Source organism: Henckelia pumila, chromosome 2 (assembly GCF_033568475.1).
Source record: "Henckelia pumila isolate YLH828 chromosome 2, ASM3356847v2, whole genome shotgun sequence".
Taxonomy (NCBI): domain Eukaryota; kingdom Viridiplantae; phylum Streptophyta; class Magnoliopsida; order Lamiales; family Gesneriaceae; genus Henckelia; species Henckelia pumila.
This window is the reverse complement of record NC_133121.1, coordinates 17,038,468-17,061,565: the sequence shown is the minus strand read 5'-3', so window position 1 is coordinate 17,061,565 and position 23,098 is coordinate 17,038,468. Positions and strand designations below refer to the sequence as shown.

The following is a 23,098-nucleotide window of genomic DNA, read 5'->3' as shown; positions in this document are numbered from 1 at the left end:
ACATAGTTAGCTCAATTTATCTAGTTAATCTAACTTACAAACTATTACTTTAACAATTAGATACACGCTGTGTCTAAAAAAAATAAGGCCATCTTCCATAGCCACTTAATTTTATTTTATTTTTTTTAAAAAAAAAGATAGCCTCGCTAAGTTTTATGTAAATTATTATTATTATTATTTTTTTTTTTTGAGACAAAGTTTTAGGTAAATTTAAATATTAACAAGTACAAATACGAGCCGACCATGACAAGTAAGCCTTATTATATTAATTAATATATGATATATAAATATATAACAAACTGTCTTCTTTAATTGTTTATTATTTTTGGGGAAGATTTCCAATTGACCCGGTATGATCCAAAACAAAACCATCCAAGTGAACCATTTTCATATAATTATTTATACAGTATGTTCGCATATATAATTTGTATGTGTGTGTGAGATTAACGTTACATACTGGTTTAAAAAAAAACGTTACATACTAGTGGGCATTGTTCTAAAAAACAAGATTAAACGAAGATAAAATGTGAAATGTGATGAAAACGCTAAGATTCATGTAAAAACGAAAAAAAGTCAACCCTAAGCTGACCATATTAAACGTGATTAAACGTGTTTAATCGAGATTAAACGTGATTTTTGTAAAAAAATTAATTTTTTTTATTTTTTAAAATAAATTATATCAATTTAAAATTTTCAAAATAAAACCATTTTCTTCAAATCAAATAAATAAATCCGGTCATATATTTTTCAAAACTTTTTTTCTTCAAAATTGTTGTGTTCTGGGTAATGTTTAAAATTTTTGATGCGGTTTAGCTAGGGGTGCAAACGAACCGAATTGAGCCGAATAATGGTAAAATTTTAAGGCTCGAATTCGGTTCGATAAGAGTATATTCGAGTTCGAGCTCGATTCGAAGTTCGATAATTTCAAATATTCTGGCTCGAGTTCGGCTCGAAATGAAGTTCGAGTTCGAGTTCGGTTCGAAATATTCGAACTTATTCGTGAACTATTCGGATATTATGGTTCGAAAAGCTCGAAATGTTCGAAAAAGTTCGAAAAATATTTAAATTTATTATATAATTATATTATATTAATTAAATATTAAGGCTCGCGAACTATTCGCGAACTATCGAATAGAGTAATTTCGGCTCGAGCTCGGCTCGAAAAAAAAGTTCGAACATGTTCGAATTCGGCTCGAGTTCGATAAGCTCGAATACGAATCATATCGAGCGGGCTCGTAAAGTTCACGAACAGGTTCGGTTCGTTTGCACCCCTAATTCTAGCTATAGACATTGCTAAAAAATATAGTTTTGATATTTTTTTGTTTTTAAAAATTTGAGAAATTGTGTGAACTATTAAATTTATTATATATATATATATATATGTTATTTAGCCTATATATTGGTAATAAATAATTAAAATTTTAATAAAAGTTTGAAACGTTTTTTTACATTTTAACTTATATTAAACACGTTTAAACTTGTCGAAACTTAAAACTTGATCTTGATGTTTCACCGCATTTCGCGTTTTTTAAACCTTTGCTAGTGCGTATGGATCTGCATGTGACCAATTAAATAATGCTTCTTTACCAAATCCAAGATATCCAAAAGGCCCCACCAATTTTAATAGTCAACCATGTGACTGCCACAGTGCCACTGCTACCTCGCCCAACCCAATATTTTTTTACTAAATTTAAAACCATAAACTTGGAAGATTTTTCAGTATTGAGAAATTAGAATAATATAGTAATAGCTGGAAATTCCATTAAAAAAAATAGATGGAAGATAACGCTCTCCTCTGTCTGGATTCAAGAGAATCCAAGTTTAGAAAATGGCAAAGCAAAATAAATAAACCAGTGTCATAATACACAGAAAACAAGAAACTCGGCCCAAATCTTACATAATCGAAGTACTCCTACCAACTAAAAATTACACAGTTACATCTTCATAAGATGGGGGATTTTGATCCAATAAATCCATGGACCACACATGGTGGTAGCAGACCATGTCCATAAAATACAACAAGGCATACTTAGTACTTAGTAGAATCTTTAGGCTTTAGCGCACGCATTTTAGCAAAATCATGAGAGGATGACTCATTTTTCTGTGGTACAAATTAAGTCGGTTTGAAATGTTTGCATCATGCATTACAGGTCAGTCTGAGTCGAACATAAATGATCCATCTCGACTAATGTACTTTTCAACTATTGATGGTCAGCTAGAGCAGCTAAGGATATAAACTAGGATTATGTTGTTTGTAAGGCATCAGAATCTTCCAAGATGCAAGAGGAATGGAAGTTCGCCTTCAGTCCTTTGCCATAGGCCGCAATGAGCAAAGCCTCAGCACGACCTACATGATTTGAAAATCAAGAAGCGCTAAAGCTTATTTTTTGGAAATATAGTGAGAGAGGTTGCTAACCATGATCTTTCTTCCTTTTCAAGGAGGAACTAATGGATGGAAATAGAGTGGACGCAAGCTCTCTGCTATCATCCTGCCAATCAAGGTGTCAATATAAATTTTGGTATACAAGAACTGAAAAAATATGACAAATTCTTAAATGATTTTTTCTCTCTCCTCTTTTAAAGTTTATATACATATATAACGAACAGTTAAAATATTGGATGAACCTTGCTTGAACGATTCCCACATAGTTTAAACTCATTCTTCCAGACAAATGATGGAACTGGAACAACAGAAAATCCTGATGCCACCAGAATCCCTATCCACAATCCATAGCCAAATCCCCCGCTCCACCATCCCTTAATGCAACAAAATAAACATTTCAGAGACCAAAATCGAGAACAATACACAATTACTTAGCAGAAAAGAATATACACCGCTGATTTACAACTGCAACTCAGCCGGTGATAAGTACAGGTGGGTCATTAAATCATTAAAGCCAGTTATACTATTTCCCATGCGCATATTTGATGTGTATTGATAGGTTTCTACTTACAAGTATCTGATTGTTCATGGAGCACCTAGGCATACTTCTTAAAACTCATGGTATTCTTGGTATGTTTATTGATATTTCGAGTTTCTCACAGCGTATGTTTGGAGGTGTTAAACAAATTGTGAAATCTGCATTAGCACATAGTTGTATATTTATCACTGAACTGTTTTTTCCACAACTGAACTTGATTCACCCAGTTGAAACATTATGAAATGATCCATTGAGCAGTTAATGGGTATGTTCAAATGAAAAACCCATCAAGGAAAGTCATACGGAATTTGCAATACAGTTTTTGAGTTTACCTTAGGAAACTTCTAAAGGTTTTTTATTACAAAGAATAGTCAATCGGACCAAATCTTAGAAAGTAGATGTATCATCCAATAGCAAAAACCATACGTGGATACAAGATTTTGAGTTTATTTTATGAATAATCAACAGAGACACACAAAGCATAAGAGAAAATCATGTGAAAATAGAAAAAACAATGGCCATGAAGATAAACTTTTTAGAAAGAGTGCACCTTTTCAGCTGATAAAGAGAATTTCTAACCTGCTTGCCATCTTGGGGAAAAGGAATTGATTGCTCTATATATGCAGTGGTTCCTGATCATGAGAAGCACCCAACGGAGTTTCAAAATATATTTTAGTTTGAAACATACTATGAATTATAACACATTGACATTGCTATCAATTTTAGATCGCACAGTATAATTATGAACAAAACAATTCGATTACTCTTATCATTATTCTGCTTTTTCTTTATATCTTTGTATTCTTCAATGGCAATATCTTTATAAATTCGGACATCCTAGGACCATGCAAAACCAATGAAAGAATACCAAACTACTAAGACAAACTAATTATTGCTTTGCTTCATAGATATTAAAAAGATATATACATATTCACGTGCAGTAAAAATTGTATGAAGCAAGGATTAATGAAATGTTGTGACCTTGTAGCCATTATTGGCATCTTTCGAATTGAATGATGATAAAAAGAAGTTAAAATCGAGAATCTGGTGGCATTCATGATTCATGAAAAGTGACGTACCAATCGGAGCATCAATGGTTTGAAGTAATTGAATGATTGACTTTGCATCCAAGCGCTTTCGCACTCTTTTTCCTATCGGTACTTTCAAGTGAGGAGAATCAAATACCTGGGACATACAAACAGAGCACCCATAATCAAATACCTAGACCATACAAACAGAGCACCCATCTTAAATAAATGCAGTAGACCTAGAAAGTGTGCTAAAAAAATGGAGAACTTGATAAACAAAACGAATTCAAGAACTCAATAACAGTGATATAACATGCATGAAAAAAAATCAAGTTATGGACGCAAGTGCTTGCAGAACCAAGCAACGTAGCCCGGCGATCAATATTTAATGAATAAGTTGAAACTGTCCATAAATGAATCCAATATAAAGACTAGAGACACTCTCAAGTCTCAAAGTAAACACCACGACCATAAACTTCTTGCACTTGTCACATAATAACCAAGGACCAACAGCTAAAACCAACACCTGGGGAGAATTATCTGGTTTTAAGACTGCCAAGGCTCCAGAGAGATCCGGGTCGACCCCAACAACCAGACCCGAACCAGCATTTCCGCAATCCAAATCTCTCAGTTCCGAATCTTGGATTTGAACATTACAATTATCTGGCAATGGGCACGAAATGGACTCCAGCCACTTCAATTTCAACTGCTGAGCGTCTAAGTTTAGCTTACTACTCACGGTTCTGCCGCCTTTAGGTCTGGGGTTCCGGACTGTGGGTTCCGGGAGTGCGACTGTTTCCGGTTCAGTGGTGGTGGAGGCGGTGGCAAAAAGCCGGAACGAAGTGGGAGTGAGGCGGAGCAGTAGCGGCGTTGATAATTTAGCGGCGATTGGAGAGGTCATCAAACATTGGGGTTTTGGAGGGAAGAACTGGATTGGAAGAGTTTCCATAAAAATTACGCTGTAAGAATATTACTATGGGAGTGGAATTGGAGAATATATATAGGTGCTTGGATTTTTTTTTTTCCCCCTTCGAAATATATAGGTACTTGCTAAAACTGAGTAATTGACTAAGGTATGAAATGGTAATTATAATATTACAAAGGATAAAATTATGTCCGATTAAAATTGTCAAAACTTGTTTACTCCAAAAAAAATTGTCAAAAATTATTAAGGAGTGAAATGATACTTATCAAAATGATTAGAGGTTATTTTGCAAATAAAAATAAGCTCATAACAAATTTGGGAGAATAGTGTTTTGTCCTCATGTGAAACTTGTAAAAATCATGAAACTTCATATTAAATTTAATAGGTTAAACACACCCTCTTTTATTTAGAATGTAGCTGAAAAGCCTTACATTCGGGAAGTAAAATTCACGCGATGTGAGCGTGAGTCATTTTAGCTTTTTCAAGAATTTTAAATGCAAAATACAGTAAATGACCTTGAACTCTATATTAGAATCGATTGAGTTCAATCTAACACATGAGTATTACCCCAATGATAGATTTAATGTCTCATGATTTGCCACGTCAACAATATATAATTAATTACGCCTAAGTGTAAAAATACGAGTCATTGGATACATGATTTGGGTATTACTCATATGCTAGGATCTCATTAACCATTAGAATCATTGGCTATTGTCTTTCTTCAACAATAATTTCAACTTCATTTTTGAATGGTTTCAATGGAGTATTCTTACAGATCCGGAAAATCAACCATTTTGGAGCGCTTGAATTTAAAATAAATACCCAACTCCTCCAACTTGTTATTGCAATGTTAGGGGCTGATATCATGGTCGTGTTGTCCAATAAGAAGAAAAAGAAGGGTTTGTTGTATTATAGTTGCTCGATGGATCAGTGTGATTTTTTTCGTTGCTGCCACCCCGATGATTAAACTTTGATTCCAAATGAAGACGAAGATGAAGAAAACGATGAGTTTAGTGGTCAGAGTTACAACAGTTTTGGTGGGCTGAACAACAGAGAAAAAGCCTTTGAAGATGAGGTTATGTCCACTATGAGAGAGAAATAATGGTGCATTAATTGAAGAAGGAAGAAATAATGGAGCAATTGAAGTTGGTTACGTTCATGTTTCATGGGCTGTTTGTGTTTTCTTATATTAGTGCTTATCGTTCTCTTGTTCAAGTGATGGGAAGAAAATATGTTTCGATATGTTGTAGCCCAGTGTTGATGTATTTTTTTCAGTCTGTGTTTCATTGTGTTGTCTCGATGTTGAAATATGAAATTCCAACTTCTTGTGTTATTCCAGTTAATGTATTTTCAGTTTACGTCATTTTATTTAAACCAAAGATAATAAAAGTAACACTCAATTAAACCAATTAAAATTTTTCTAAATATTGCATTTCATACAATTCAAAAGGCACAACCGAGTCTGTAAATTTTATCATACATGATCTAATACAAAATACTACAAATTTCTATAATTTTTAGCCTACAACCCCTATGTTTTTCAATCACCGATAACAATACAAAATGCTACAAATTAATGTCATTTGTAGCCCTACAGACCCTATCTTGGCAACCTTCTTGGAAACCTCGGAGAATTGATATTGCAGAAAAAACACTTGAACTAGAGCTTGTTCCTTGACTCGATGCAACAATAATTTCATTTCCAGTTGTTGAAGGTATGTCCCTCTTGTTTTTATAAATTGGTGCATGAAGTTGTTGCCAAGGTGTTTTGCAATAATAAGTTTCCCCGGGAACAACATGTATCATGTATGAGTATACCTTTAAATATTCATTCTTGTTATAGTAGTAGCACTTGTGAATAAAATCCTTTAGCTTCTGTCTATTGTAACCAATAGCAGTGCTTAAATGAGAGCATGGATAACCACAAAATTGGAACATCTCACATGTGCAAGTCTTCTTCACCAAATCAACCACATGCTGAGGTAATAGTACTCCATGAACCGACAAACACTGAATTTGATACTCATTTTGTTTTGAATAGATTGCATACCAGTTTTTGGAAAACTTTGGATTCTTGACATCTTGTTAATCTTTTTCAATATGTTAGGACAAATCTGGCCAATGTGTAACATACACTGCATATTGAATATTTAAATATTATGTACACATATATGATATATTATTAATTATATATATAGTGTATATATATATACACACACACACACACAATATTTTATGTATATATATTTCATATAATATACATATGTATATTCATACATATTATTTTTTAAGTATATTTATATAGATTATTAATAATATTTTTAATATTTTTAATTAAATGTAAAGCGGGTCTACGGGTCCAACCAGAATGAATACGCTGGATTTTGATGCAGAACAGACCTAAAATTGAGGCGGAGCAGGTTCGGGTCCTAATTTTCTTTGGTGGGATGGGTATCGAGTTTCGCCAAACTTGCCTCCTTGTCATCCCTAATTGTTACGATAGGTTTGTCCCTTGCTTCCATAATGTGGTTGTTGAAGGATTCAGACAAGTTGTTCACCACAACATTATCAACATCACACAAAGTATCCACTGGAGAAATGACTTCTAGCCCAGTGTATCGGTGGAATTTTATTCGACCATTCAAATGTTGTCTCTTGACTAACAATCATATCAGGATCCACCAACGAAATTTTTTTCATATGCTCCTCAAAGTCATTTTTGTTTCTTGTTGTAGCAGCCTTCCGAAACAAAAGTTTGAAATCCAAACTTTTGACTTTTTTTGAATTTTTGATACTTATGGCTCAAACAATATCTATGCTCATAATCAAGAACAAGATCTTTCAATGCTTCCACTTGACCTTTCTGTCTATCTGATATGAAAATTTATTTGCCTTCTCTCATTCCTCCTATGTCTTCCAACTGAATTGTGAGAAATCATGTCCAATTCTCCTGGTTCTCAACTTGCACTGCAAAGGATATAAGCATCTTATTATCATTCACATCCATACCAAAAACTGCCAATAGTTGGCTACTATGTATTGTTGTCAAAAAAACAACCATCTAGACCAATAATTTGCCTAAAACTTGCTAAGAAAGAAACTTTCTAACATTTGATCTCCCAAAAGTCAAAACCTTTGTAAATTCTTGTGCACTCTTGAATTTCATTCCCACAACAATGGAAAACTTCTTCATATCTTGCTCCACTTTGAAAGTATGATGTCTGGGTCCCTCCCTTCGTACTTAAATCATCATCTTCCTCATGTGTCTCATTAAGCCATTCAAAGTCATCTCCCATTTCAGTTTCCTTCCTATTATCACCAACTTTACTTTTTTTTTTTCTTCTTATTTCTCAGTTCACTTTCCTTTGGAAACACATCACCCTCACTATTCAAGTTGTTAATAAATATTTCTCCACCACTTAGTATTGTAGTGACTCTCACCGAGATCACCTACTAATCAGAAACTTAAGCATACAATTAACTTAATAAAACAGTAAATCAAAATTAAACTGCGAAAGCAATAAACATAATAAAATCCCAAGGAAAGGAATATGCAAATAATCAAATAATTATACAATCAAATCGAATACTGTATCAACCCAATACATCAAAATAAACCCTAGGCGAAATCCCAGCTGGCCATCCACTGCATAGTCCCTCCTGGATCCACCCGCCTCATCCAAATGCAAACATGCCCCATGAAATAGGGTGTCCAAATACACAAAGTACGAGACGTGAGCATAAAAACGCTCAGCACGAGAGTATGAGTATATCGTATTATATAAATACATGAATACAAGTGTACCGCCTACTAAGAATAGAGGTCAAGGATCAGATAACAAAGACAGATCGGGCCCTGGTATGTACCACGTTGTGTCATCGCCTCAGGAGGTGGCTCCCATACCAAATACCAGTGGATACTCCGGATCCAAATCGATGTAAATCCATCCACTAACAGGATAGAGCAAAACCCTACTATCAGACATCTCAAAGAGATAGCTCAATATGAAAATGCATGCAGCATAAAATCATGTCATATAAATCATTTAGTCACATAATACATGCATACTCAGTCAGGATATCTCGAACATTACTTTCGTACCTCAACTACTAGGCAAGCTCTACCAGCTCTAGGTCCACGCCTATAGTCCGCACTACACAGCGAAATGATAATAATATCATTATATTACTCCAAAAGCATTAACTAAGCTATTGCATACTCTTAAATAGTTTTAGGAAGCAAAAGCTATACCTGCGTCCGTCGTCAGCCCGCTGTTGTCGCTTGCCTCAAAACTAGGCCACAGCTTCGCTACGACGCCTGGACCGCTATGCCACTTCCGAATTCCTGATGGAATGCCTAGAATTCCCTAGATCTAAGTTAGAAGGCTAAGGAATCGAGAGAGAAGAGAGGAAGGTGCGAATTTCAAATGAGCCTCGGCACCTCTATTTATAGACAGAGAACAGAACGTCCGTTCCTCCATCGTTATCGTTGCGTCCATCCGAAAAACGTTGCGTCCGATGTCCCATCATGTTCGTAAGCAATGACATCATCTTGCTGAAGTTGTGGATGACATCAGCTGACCAGAACGTTGCGCCCGTTCCACCCGATCCTCCGGGCCATTTCTGATCATTCTAGGTCCATTTTTGGACTCCGTTAATCCGTTGGAAATTACCTTAATCACGTTTAATTAATCTAAACATGATCACTTGATTAGTATACTCATTAATCGTTAATTTTGGATACGGGTTACTACATTCTCCCCCACTAAAGATATTTCGTCCTCAAAATCAGATCTTAAGTACTGAAAGTAAAACACATGCAGAAACATTATTTTATTCAGATGAAAATTTTTACAAAGTACATCTTAGTACGATACTGGAATAAAATCAAAATAACTCAGGATGTTCTGAACGCATCCTGCTCTCAAGCTCCAAAGTGGCTTCTTCAGTTCCTCGGCGCTGCCACTTAACTAAAACCAGAGGAATAACTTTATTCCGCAGCACCTTATCCTTACGATCCAGAATACGAACTGGCCTCTCTACATAGTTCAAATCAGTATCCACCTGAACTTCAGACGGCTGCAGAATATGAGACTGATCCGCCACATACCGTCGCAATAATGATATGTGGAACACTTCATGAATACTGGATAGATACGGTGGCAAGGCTAGTCAATAAGCCAAATCGCCAATGCTCTCTAAGATCTCAAACAGACCAATAAATCTGGGAGACAGCTTACCCTTGAGACCAAATATGAGAATCATGCGGAAAGGTGAAACTCTCAGAAATACTTTCTCCCCAACATCAAACTGCAGAGGTCTACACATGGTATTAACATAGCTGGCCTGACGATCCTATGTAGTCTTAATCCATTTCTTGATCTGATCAATAATATCTGCGGCCTGCTGGACTAACTCTGGTTCCTCGTCTTGTCTCTCCCCAACATCAAACTGCAGATTCTCATCCTCCGGAATCACAAGCCGACCCGATAAACACAGAAAATCATCTGACTAATAGTGAAATCCAGACGTACTACCCTCGTTGGCTAAACGAGCCAAATGCTGGGTTTTCGAATCAGACATTTGAGCATCCTGAATTCGCGAACATCTGGATACCCTGCATACCCTTCTTGTGCTTGAAGGTTTATCCTGAAGAACAACAATCCTTGATCGCTCGAGACATCGAACATGTCTGAAGTGCGGATAATCGCACCTTGCGACTCAAGGCATCAGCAGTGAGATTAGCAGCTCCCGGATAGTACTTAATCTCGCAATCATAGTCCTTCATCAAGTCCATCCAATGCCTCTGTCTCATGTTCAACTCCGCCTGAGTGAACAAATACTTGAGACTCTTGTGGTTGGTGAAGATCTCAAATCTCTCGCCATACAGATAATGACGCCAGATCTTCAAAGCGAACACAATAGCTGCCAACTCCAAGTCATGAACTGGATAATTGTCTTCGTGTAACTTCAACTGTCTAGAAGCGTATGCGATCACATGCCCGTTCTGAGTCAGGACACAACCTAACCCTTGAAGAGAAGCATCTGTGTAAACCACATACCCTTCAGACCCTGACGGTAATGCCAAAACAGGCGCATAAGTAAAACGTCGTCGAAGTTCACAAAAACTTTCCTCACACTTTGAGGACCATTCGAAATCAACACCCTTGCGGGTAAGCTGCGTCAACGGTCAACCTAGTTGAGAGAAATTTGTAATGAAGCAATGATACTATCCTGATAGACCCAAAAAACTGCGGATCTCAGCAACCGTCGTCGACCGCGACCAGTTAAGCACAACCTCAATCTTGTTCGGATCAACAGAAATTCCATCTTTGGATATGATATGGCCAAGAAAGATCACTCGATCCATCCAGAACTCGCACTTACTCAATTTGGCATACAAATTCTCATCTTGAAGAGTTTGAAGCACCAACCGCAAGTGAGAAGCATGCTTATCCGCATCACGTGAATACACCAGAATGTTGTCAATGAAAACCACGACAAACTTATCCAAAAATTCCCCGAAGACACAGTTCATCAGGTCCATAAATATATCCGGTGATGAAACTTAAAATTTGTAATTATTTATATGTTAAAAAGTGTGTTTTAAAAGTAAAGTTTCATTAAAATTATGAAGTTGTATTATTTTAGTGTTATGTGTTTATATTTAAATATTTTACTAAAAATATTGTATTTTATGTTTTGCGCAGGTTTGGTAAAAATAAAATTACTCAAGCTACAAAGGTCATATTGGAGTAATCTCAAATTCCGTAGAATCACAAAAGAGGCATCTTCAACTTTGTAGAAGACAAGAAATTCCAAAAACCTCATTAAAATGATCAAAATAATCAAACATTAAAATGGAGACAGATTTACTTTTACTATGACCAGCTTGTAGTAAAAATATCATAACTATTTCACCTTTTATCCAAAAAAGGTGAATTATATGTCCAAACACATCTACACAAAATATCCTACGTGTTCTATGTTGAATGGAAAGGCTGAATCGGTGGTCTAAGGCATCAAACGTGCCAATTAAAGTTGGGTCATGGTATTGACATTCAAGGAGACAAGCACCCGCCAACTTTACTATTTCACATTTAATGAGCCTTGGACTCTTGTTCTCATTTGGCCTATAAATAGATGTGTTGTATAAGCTTTGTAGTGTGCAAAAGTGTAGAGAAATTCCTCACTTGTAAAATAAATATTGTGTATGTAAGAATAAGAGTTTGAGTGTGCATACTTCTCTAAGTTTAAGTATGAAATTTCTTTTATCCTTACTCTTGAGTCTTATGTTCATGGCAAGATAAATACTTTTATGTCAAGGTGAAAAGATTTCATTGTTGGTCAAGTAAGATTGTTTATATTTTGTATATTATTTCTTTTTCTATTTTTTATTTTGTTTTACTAATTGATCTTTATTTGTAGGTATAATTTGGATGATTTATTGTTATCTATTTACATCAAATACTTGGTACCTTGAATGTGGTTACCTTGATTTGTTGTCTAATATGATACAATAAATACTACAATAATTATATATTTATAAATATATGTATCAATTTATAATAAAGTCATATATATTATTTAGACAATAACGTGGCTCTGCTGGTTGTTCTAAATAATATATTGTGATTTAATCTAACATTTACTTTCTCGCAACTAACATTTACTTTCCGCAATTAACATTTACTTTCCGCAACTAACATTTACATTTTCGCAACTAACATTTACTTTATCGCATCTAACATAAAAAGTCATATATTTTATTTAGACGATAGCGTGGCTCACCCGGTTGTTCTAAATGAAATATGGTGATTTGATCTAACATTTACTTTTATGTAAATTTATATTTATGCACTTATATATATATTATGGGTATCATATATTAATTATCGGTTAATCTGATATTAATATAGTGGGAACTATATTATATGATATATTTTTTTAAATATTTAATTGTTCTTTTATGTTTATATTTATTCATTTATATATATATTATGGGTACCATGTATTAAATATCGATTAATCTGAATTTAATATAGTGGGAACTATATTATATGATATATTTGTTTAAATAGTTAATTGTTCTTTTATGTTTATTCTTATTTTAGTTTCTTTTATTTATTTTTGTTAAAAAATCTTAAATAAACCAACAATGAACCTTTGAAGCCTTGACAATTTTATAATTTATGTATTTGAAGTTTTATAATAATATTTTCATCTATAATATATCATTGCTAAAATTAAACTTACCGCATCCTCTCCGTGGATCGATCTCGTACTCACGAGTATATTACTTGCAGACAACCTACACTTGGGTGAATTACAATTTAAGTTGTAGCAAGTTTTTGGCGACGTTGCCGGGGAGGTATAAATTAAGTTTAATTTTTGTTATTTATGTTATTTATGTAAATAGTATGTTGTTTTTAATTGTATGATTGTTTGGAGTCGTAAACAAAGTGGTAGACTTGTTCGAGTATTTGAAAATATTTTAAACATGGAGGATAATTCTAATAATCAAGATGATAATAATAATAATCAAGAACATGAACAGCCAAGAATACTTAGGCACCATATGAATCCAATAAGAACTAGTACACCATCTTGTTTAGTTTTTCCTCCTTATGCGTTTAATTTCAATTTTAAGCCACAAATCATTCAACTTTTATCAAATTTTCATGGCCTAGGTTCTGAAAATTCATATTTGCATTTAAGGAAATTTGAGGAGGTTTGCAACACTTATAATGATCAAAATTGTAGCATGAATATTGTTCGATTAAAGCTTTTTCCTTTTTCTTTAAAAGATAAAGCTAAAACATGGTTGCAAAATTTGAGATCAAGTTCAATAAGATCATGGGAAGAAATGCAACAAAAATTTCTAAAAAAGTTTTTCCCTTCCCATAGAACAAACTCTTTTAAAAGACAAATTACAACTTTTCTCAAAAACAAGGGGAAACATTTTATCAATGTTGGGATAGATATAAAGAGTTACTTAATACATGCCCACATCATGGTTTTGAAATATGGAGGATAGTTTCTCACTTTTATGAAGGTTTAATACCTAAAGATAGACAAATGATAGAATTTATGTGTAATGGAACTTTTGAAGATAAAAACCCAAATGAAGCTATGGAATATTTGGAGTCATTAGCAGAAAATACTTAAAATTGGGATAATATAGGCTCAATTGAACCACCAAGTAAAACCAATAATTCAACAAATGGGGTTGGTATTTACCATCTTAAAGATGATGTAGATATTCAAGTCAAACTTGCATCTTTAGCAAGAAAAATTGAGTCATTAGAAATAAAAAAGAGTGATCAATTAAAAAGTGTTCAAGAAATTGTTTGTCATATATGTGATACACATGATCATCTTACAAAAAATTGTCCTACTTTGCCTTTATTTAAAGAATGTCTCAATGAACAAGCCAATTATGTTAACAATTTGAAAAAACCGATATTAGATCCTTTTTCACAAAATATAATCCTTGTTGGAGAAATCATCCTAATTTTAGTTGGATGAACGATAATAATGCACAACCTTCACAACAACCTTTTCAAAATAACCAAAATCATCAAGGTTATGCTCCTTATATCCTACCTCCAAGAAAACATTTTGAAGATGAAATTCATGCATACATTCAAAAGCAAGAGTCTATCAATATTCAAAACATTCAATCTATGAATGATTTGAAAGAAACTCTTGCAAAATTTGCATCCGCACTTAATATTCATGAAAAAGGAAAATTTTCATCTCAACCACAACCTAATCCTAAAAATCAAAATCAAGAAAAATTTGATCAAGTAAAATCTATTATTACTCTTAGAAGTGGTAAAATAGTTAATGATCCATATAGTGATGAAAACAAAGATCAATTAAACTCAAAGAGTAAGGATTCCAATCCTGATACTTTCGAGAAAGATGATACTTTGAGTCCTAAGATTAAGAAAGTTGATGATAAATTATCTGAAGTAACATGTGAGTCATATAAACCTGTTCCTTTTCCTCATGCATTAGTTAATAATAAAAAACAAAAAAATAATTATGATATTTATGAAGTTTTTAAACAAGTAAAAATAAATATTCAATTATTAGATGCTATTAAACAAGTGCCTTCTTATGCAAAGTATTTAAAAGATTTATGTACTGTGAAAAGACAATTGCATGTAAAGAAGAAAGCATTCTTAACTGAACAAGTAAGTTCTATTATTCAAAATAATTCTACTTTGAAATATAAAGATCCACGTAGTTCAACAATTTCATGTATTATTGGAAAAAATAAAATTAAAAAAGCTTTGTTAGATTTGGGAGCAAGTGTGAATTTACTTCCTTATTCAGTTTATGAAAAACTTAAGTTGGGAGATTTAAAACCTACATCTGTTACTCTTTTACTAGCCGATAGGTCAATCAAAATACCTAGAGGTATCGTAGAAGATGTATTAGTTCAAGTCGATAAATTCATATATCCTGTGGATTTTATTGTCTTGGATACACAACCAATAGAAGTTCATAATGAAATTCCAATAATATTGGGACGTCCATTTCTAGCAACTTCAAATGCTTTAATTAATTGTCGAAATGGAATAATGAAATTATCTTTTGGAAACATGACTTTAGAACTTAATGTGTTCAATTTAAGTAAACAACCATGTATTATTGAAGATAAAGATGATAATGCAACAGAAACTATCATGGAAGAATGTCAACAAGAAAACTTAAATCAACAATCTGATGTTTGTTTAGTGGAAATTTTTTATTCGGAAAATATTTTTGAATCAAAATTATTTGAAGAAAACAATAAACTTGAAGAAAAAAAAGAAAATGTAGTAGCCGGTCATTTATCAAAAATAATTTCTGAATCATCTCAAAATAAAATACCAATAAATAAAAAATTTTCGGATGATCAACTATTTTATGCTACTACTATGCCTTGGTTTGCTAATATTATAAATTTTCTTGTGACAAATAAAATGCCTTCTCATTGGAGTTCACAAGATAAAAATAAATTCTTGAAAGAGGTAAAAAAATTTATTGGGATGATCCTTATTTGTTTAAGTATTATCCTGATCAAATTTTTCAACGATGCATACTCGACAATGAGGTAAGTAGTGTCATTAAATTTTGTCATTCTGAGGTATGTGGAGATCAATTGTTGTCAAAGAAAACAACTAAAAATGCAAAGATTTATAAAGATAAAACAAAAGCCTTTCATGATAAAAAAATATTATGAGAAAATCGTTTGAAATTGAACAAAAAGTTTTACTTTATAATTATTTCTTGCATTTGTTTCCAAGAAAACTTAGATCACGATGGGCAGGTCCATATGTTGTAAAAAATGTTTATCCTCATGGTGTTGTTGATGTTGAAAATCACAAAAATAATAATGTGTTTAAAGTTAATGGACAAAGACTTAAACCATTTTTAGAAAATGAAATTCTTGATGAAGAGTTTATGCCTCTATATGATCCAACTTAATTGTTATTAATATTTTCATTTTATTTTTGCAGAATTGAGTTCACTTCCCGGTTAAGTGGCGGATAACGGTACCCCGTGACTCTTATAGTCGGTTAAATTGGTTTCCCACAATAACTGATCCAAAAATAAAAAAAATATTTTGATTTATTTTCAAAATGGAAGAAGCTATCAAAGAACATGGAAAATATTTATCTTTTTATGTTTCTTAAAAAGGTTATGATAATGATCAATGAAGGCAGGCGTGAAAGATTGAGAATTCTTATGAAAAAAGGAATTCCGGAGGATATTCGTCTTATAATTGAAGCCAAGGTTCGAATAGGTGGCGAAAATCCAAAATTCTTACATGTTTGAAATATGTCTGGACTAGAAAAAAGCACTTATGCAAAGAAAAGGAAGGCTAAAAGGTTAGATGTTTGTCATAAATGTGCCAGATGGACTTGTGATAGACGATGCAGATCTTTGGGATATGTTTCCACAAATAGAAAAGATAAAATTGATTTCATTAAGAATGAGCTGAGTAAAGAGTCGTTAGATGATATCTCATTGACTCTTGAGACGCATTCTAGTGGAGATGTGCAAGGTCAACTTCTCCGTTTATGAAAACTATTTCAAAAACAGCATCATGGTAATGGTCTTGGGAATCTGACTAAAAAAGACCCTATTTGCCAATTTATAAAAAAATTGGATGGGAAGCCAACACTCAACTCATAAGAAGACGTTGAAGTCATCATTGATTCAACATGTCGCAAAATGGTTTGTGTTTGTTCCTCATCTTCAATAAATTTCAGGTGATATCTCTTTCATCATGTACTCTTTATTTTTCTTAAAAAATTTAAAACAATGTCATATTCAGATTTTGGGGAGGGTTTATCCTTAAAAAAAAAATTTTCGCTATAATAATATTTATTTTTCTTTTTCAATGGCAGAGTAAGGAGTAAAAAACTCCTGACACATATTAGTTTTTATTTATCATATTATCACAATAGATTAGATTTTAATATTCCGTATATATTTAAATTGCAAACTACTAAGAAAATGAAGTCTTTTTGTATATATGTTTGTTTACACTTCTTTATCAATTTAATTATTAATATATAATTGATGGGATATAAGTTATAAATAATATATAATTGTGTGTTTTCAAATAACATATTTTTTAAAATTTTTATGAATACATAATTAAAGTGATATTGATTGAATGAATAATAACATGTATAATTGAAGGAATTAATTTGTAAAAGTGCAATATATACTCACATAAATTTTGTGAGTGAGAGGTGAGAATTTAGAAAACAACTTATAAGCTTTTATTGATTATTAAGAAATGGTTGATTACTAGATTAAACCCATTTTGAAAAAAAAAAACAAAAAAAAAACAAAAAAAAATTGTGCATATAAAAATTGGCTGCAAAGTTGTTTGAAGTTTGATTGTAATGATGTAGAGTATTAATATCACTACTATAATTCTCATGGTAAATTTTTAATAGATTTACCTCATAAATAAATAAACTTTGAAAATAGAAAAAAAAGAAAAAAAATATTACATATTCAAAGTTTATTGTAGTTATTTGATTTTGTAAAAACAACTTTGCAGCCAAGTGCAAAAAAAAAAAAAAAAACATTGAAAAAAAAAAAATGGGTTTATTCTTTGTAAATTATCCTATTTTATTTTCAATATTAGGTTATTTGATTGTCTGCTTTACATATTAGCCATTTTCAATGAGTGTATAATTTTCTTCCAACTCCATGAGTGAAAAACAACTATATATGAAATACTTTAACCCGAGAGAATATGGAGTTGAGACTTTTACATTAATATTTCTGATATTATACATGTTATGAAAATGATTTCTATTATCATTTTGATTATATTATTCTCAAAATTTTTAGAAAATATTTATATAAAAAAATTATTATATATATTTAATATTTTGATATTGTGTGAAATATATATGTATAACCCATCTAATTATATATTAATATATTAGTTGATAACAAGATTTATAAATAAACATATGATCTCCTTACAAGCGTGTTTTAAAATGTTAAATTTTGCAAATTTGAATATATATATTAAGGAATAAAAATCTAACTTGTGATTTTATGATATTTTATGATATGTTATTACTAAAGGACTAGTAATGAGCCGGTTTGGGGGTGTGATGAAACTTAAAATTTGTAATTATTTATATGTTAAAAAGTGTGTTTTAAAAGTAAAGTTTCATTAAAATTATGAAGTTGTATTATTTTAGTGTTATGTGTTTATATTTAAATATTTTACTAAAAATGTTGTATTTTATGTTTTGCGCAGGTTTGGTAAAAATAAAATTACTCAAGCTACAAAGGTCATATTGGAGTAATCTCAAATCCTGTAAAATCACAAAAGAGGCATCTTCAACTTTGTAGAAGACAAGAAATTCCAAAAACCTCATTAAAATGATCAAAATAATCAAACATCAAAATGGAGACAGATTTACTTTTACTATGACCAGCTTATAGTAAAAATATCATAACTATTTCACCTTTTACCCAAAAGAGATGAATTATATGTCCAAACACATCTACACAAAATATGATATGTGTTCTTTGTTGAATGAAAAGGCTGAATTTGTGGTCTAAGACATCAAAAATGCCAATTAAAGTTGGGTCATGGTATTGACATTCAAGGAGACAAGCACCCACCAACTTTACTATTTCACATTTAATGAGCCTTGGACTCTTGCTCTCATTTGGCCTATAAATAAATGTGTTGTATAAGCTTTGTAGTATGCAAAAGTGTAGAAAAATTCCTCACTTGTAAAATAAATATTGTGTGTGTAAGAATAAGAGTTTGAGTGTGCATACTTCTCTAAGTTTAAGTATGAAATTTCTTTTATCCTTACTCTTGAGTCTTATGTTCATGGCAAGCTAAATCCTTTTATGTCAAGGTGAAAAGGTTTCATTGTTGGTCAAGTAAGATTGTTTATATTTTGTATATTCTTTCTTTTTCTATTTTTTATTTTGTTTTACTAATTGATCTTTATTTGTAGGTATAATTTGGATGATTTATTGTTATCTATTTACATCAAATACTTGGTACCTTGAATGTGGTTACCTTGATTTATTGTCTAATATGATACAATAAATACTACAATAATTATATACTATAAATATATGTATCAATTTATAATAAAGTCATATATATTATTTAGACAATAGCGTGGCTCTGCCGGTTGTTTTAAATAATATATTGTGATTTGATCTAACATTTACTTTCTCGCAACTAACATTTACATTTCCGCAACTAACATTTACTTTATCGCATATAACATAAAAAGTCATATATTTTATTTAGACGATAGTGTGGCTCTACCGGTTGTTCTAAATGAAATATGGTGATTTGATCTAACATTTACTTTTATGTAAATTTATATTTATGCACTTATATATATATTATGGGTACCATATATTAATTATTGGTTAATCTGATATTAATATAGTGAGAACTATATTATATGATATATTTGTTTAAATATTTAATTGTTCTTTTATGTTTATATTTATTCATTTATATATATATTATGGGTACCATGTATTAAATATCGGTTAATCTGAATTTAATATAGTGGAAACTATATTATATGATATATTTGTTTAAATAGTTAATTGTTCTTTTATGTTTATTCTTATTTTAGTTTCTTTTATTTATTTTTGTTAAGCAATCTTAAATAAACCAACAATGAACCTTTGAAGCCTTGACAATTTTATAATTTGTGTATTTGAAGTTTTATAATAATATTTTTATCTATAATATATCATTGCTAAAATTAAACTTAACGCATCCTCTCCGTGGATCGATCTCGTACTCACGAGTATATTACTTGCAGACAACCTACACTTGGGTGAATTACAATTTAAGTTGTAGCAGCTGGCGCATTAGTCAACCCAAACGGCATCACTAGAAACTCGTAATGCCCATAGCGAGTACGGAATGCGGTCTTGGATATAACCTGTAACGCCCCAAAATTATCTTAATTGAGTTTATTTGAGATAATCAGAGATTACAGAATTCAAGAGCCGATTTGATTTTGATCAGGGTCTATTTTACAATTTTTGGAAATTTCAGGGAATAAAATGCAATTTTGGAGTTTGTTATAATATCTTACCTTGGTTGACTAAGTCTCCACTCTCCATCATCTCCTCCAAGCCGCCTCCCTCCATTGTAGACGCCCCAAAGCATCTTCAAGCTTTGTGATTTCAGTTTTCGGTCGATCCGTTTGTTAGAATTTAAAAAGGCAGATTAGCGATCACGACAACGAGAGCATCGAACTATAGTAAGTATTTCTCCGATCAGTTATAATTCTATTTTCGGATGTTTTTAGAATCGATTGAGTTTCGGTTATGTCGTTCTTGAGATAGTTCTTATCGATTATTCTCAGTCGGTTTTGAAATAGAGCGTCGTTCGGATTTGTTATGATTTTCGGAAACATAATTCAAAAATGGAGATTTTGAGATGTGTTGTTGAATTGTTTTTGATGTTTTAGCATTGGTTTGAGTTGGTTGCGATGCTATACTGCTGTCTATGTTTCCGTTTTGATCAGTTTATAGCCGTTATGCCGCCAATTTGAGTTTTGGGATTTTGAACCGTTTGAATTGTTGAACTTTGGCTATTAGGTTTATTCGTCGTTGTTGATCTTCTTTTGCCTCCGTACAGATTCATTTGAAGTCTGTTGAGCCCAAAGTTAGCAGAAGACAATCGTGGAAGAGTTGGATGAAGAACGGTAAAGAGTTTACCTTGAGCCTTGTTGTTGTTTAGGTTGTATAGATTTTGATATAACCTCTTATTGTAGCTTATCCAGAGTTGGAGCTATTCGAATCGAGAAAGGTACAAGCAGTCATCGTTTTAGCGGGATAGCACACTCGAGACAGTTGGTTCTTGAGTTTCCCTTAAAATCACATACTTGCATCAATACTTGTTCTAGAATGAGAAACTTGTATTTTGTTGTTTGAACTTTGTTATTATGGCTTAATACTTTATGTTTTCCTTATGCATTCATCTCGAGCCTAAATCTTTGATTTAAGCGGGCTGTACGCCCTTTTGTTAGACGATTTGGGGGCTATAATCGAGTGGCCTGGGTGTAGAGGTTCACCTAGTGTCAGCATACTCCTTGTAGTCGCACCAAAGTCTAAAGGATGAAGATACGTGACACAACCTCGATCGGGAGAGTCGGTGGGTTGTTTACGTGATCTCATCCTCGGGATCCCAAAGCATAGCAACAATTCCTTGTTTATCAGAGTTGATATCCCAGTTTTAAAGACATGCATTTCATTCGTATTAACATTGAATATGTTGTCTTTGTATCATGTTATTTATATATTACTTGTTATTGCATGTTATGTTGCTTTTAATGGGAATATCATTCTCACCGGAGTTATCTGGCTGTTGCTTTGTTTTGTATGTGTTCTTGGCAACAGGTGGAGCATGATCGAGTTAGAGAAAGCGTGGCTAGGGGTTAAATTGAGTAGAAGTGAGGACTTGGTGTTTTTGAGAAGTCGATTATGTACTCGAACTTATTTTGTATTCGAACTTGTTTTGAGTTTTTTTGTAGAACCTAGAACCGATGCATGATCTATTAGTTCGTAGGATTGTTTATCTCTAGCCCTCATGTTTGTATTTGGATTGAACGTTGTGCTAATGCATGTTTGAGTTTGATTGCTGTCAAGACTCGTATGAGAGCTTAGCTTAGCTGATTTTTCTGTGTTTCTTCTGGTGCAGGGGGCGCTCGATATGCAAATGCATGCAGCATAAAATCATGTCATATAAATCATGTAGTCACATAATACAAATGCATACTCAGTCAGGATATCTCGAACAATACTTTCGTACCTCAACTACTAGGTAAGCTCTACCAACTCTAGGTCCACGCCTATAGTCCGCACTACACAGCGAAATGATACTAATATCATTATATTATTACAAAAGCCTTAACTAAGCTATTGCATACTCCTAAATATTTTTAGGAAGCAAAAGCTATACATGCGTCCGTCGTCAGCCCGTTGCTGTCGCTTTCCTCAAAACTAGGCCATAATTCCGCTACAATGCCTGGACCACTATATCACTTTCGGATTCCCGATGGGACGCCTAAAATTCCCTAGATCTAAGTTAGAAGGCTTAGGGATCGAGAGAGAAGAGAGGAAGGTGCGAATTGCAAATGAGTCTCAACACCTCTATTTATAGACAAAGAACGGAACGTCCGTTCCTCCATCGTTGCGTCCATTCGCCATCGTTGCTTCCGTCCGACAAACATTGCGTCCGATGTCCCATCATGTTCGTAAGCAATGACGTCATCTTGCTGACATCATGGATGACATCAGCTGACCAGAACGTTGCGTCCGTTCCACCCGACCCTCCGGGCCATTTCTGATCATTCTAGGTCCATTTTCGGACTCCGTTAATCCATTAGGAATTTTCTTAATCACGTTTAATTAATCTAAACATGATCACTTGATTAATATACTCATTAATCGTTAATTTCGGATACGGGTTACTACAGTATCCTCCAAAATTTTCAGATGGTGCAACTTGATAGTTTTTGTTGCGATATTTGTGCCCGCAAGTGCACAGTGTCAAGTTTTAATATAATGATGAATAAAGTGTCGAATTCACGAGGAGTAAAATGAAATTATCTAGTACTTGTAATTAAAATAGTCCTAATTTTATTTAGAAAATTAATATTCAGAAGGTTTGCAGCAAAATAAAA

The 23,098-nt window shown here is 32.8% G+C and overlaps 1 protein-coding gene and 1 non-coding gene across 2 annotated transcripts; both read right to left on the bottom strand.

Moving 5' to 3' along the window:
* Positions 1-1,836: 1,836 nt before the first annotated feature.
* LOC140880058 (Holliday junction resolvase MOC1, chloroplastic) lies at positions 1,837-4,899 on the bottom strand. The gene is made up of 6 exons (XM_073284145.1): positions 4,476-4,899; positions 4,001-4,106; positions 3,501-3,553; positions 2,626-2,757; positions 2,417-2,489; positions 1,837-2,347 (listed from the first exon to the last, which is right to left on the bottom strand). Exons 1-6 carry the CDS (start codon positions 4,896-4,898, stop codon positions 2,244-2,246), a joined length of 891 nt encoding a protein of 296 aa, XP_073140246.1. The 5' UTR covers position 4,899; the 3' UTR covers positions 1,837-2,243.
* Positions 4,900-13,787: 8,888 nt separating this feature from the next.
* LOC140885954 (small nucleolar RNA R71) lies at positions 13,788-13,897 on the bottom strand. The gene has a single exon (XR_012151366.1). It is a non-coding gene; the product is annotated as a small nucleolar RNA R71 (small nucleolar RNA).
* Between the last annotated feature and the right edge of the window lie 9,201 nt (positions 13,898-23,098).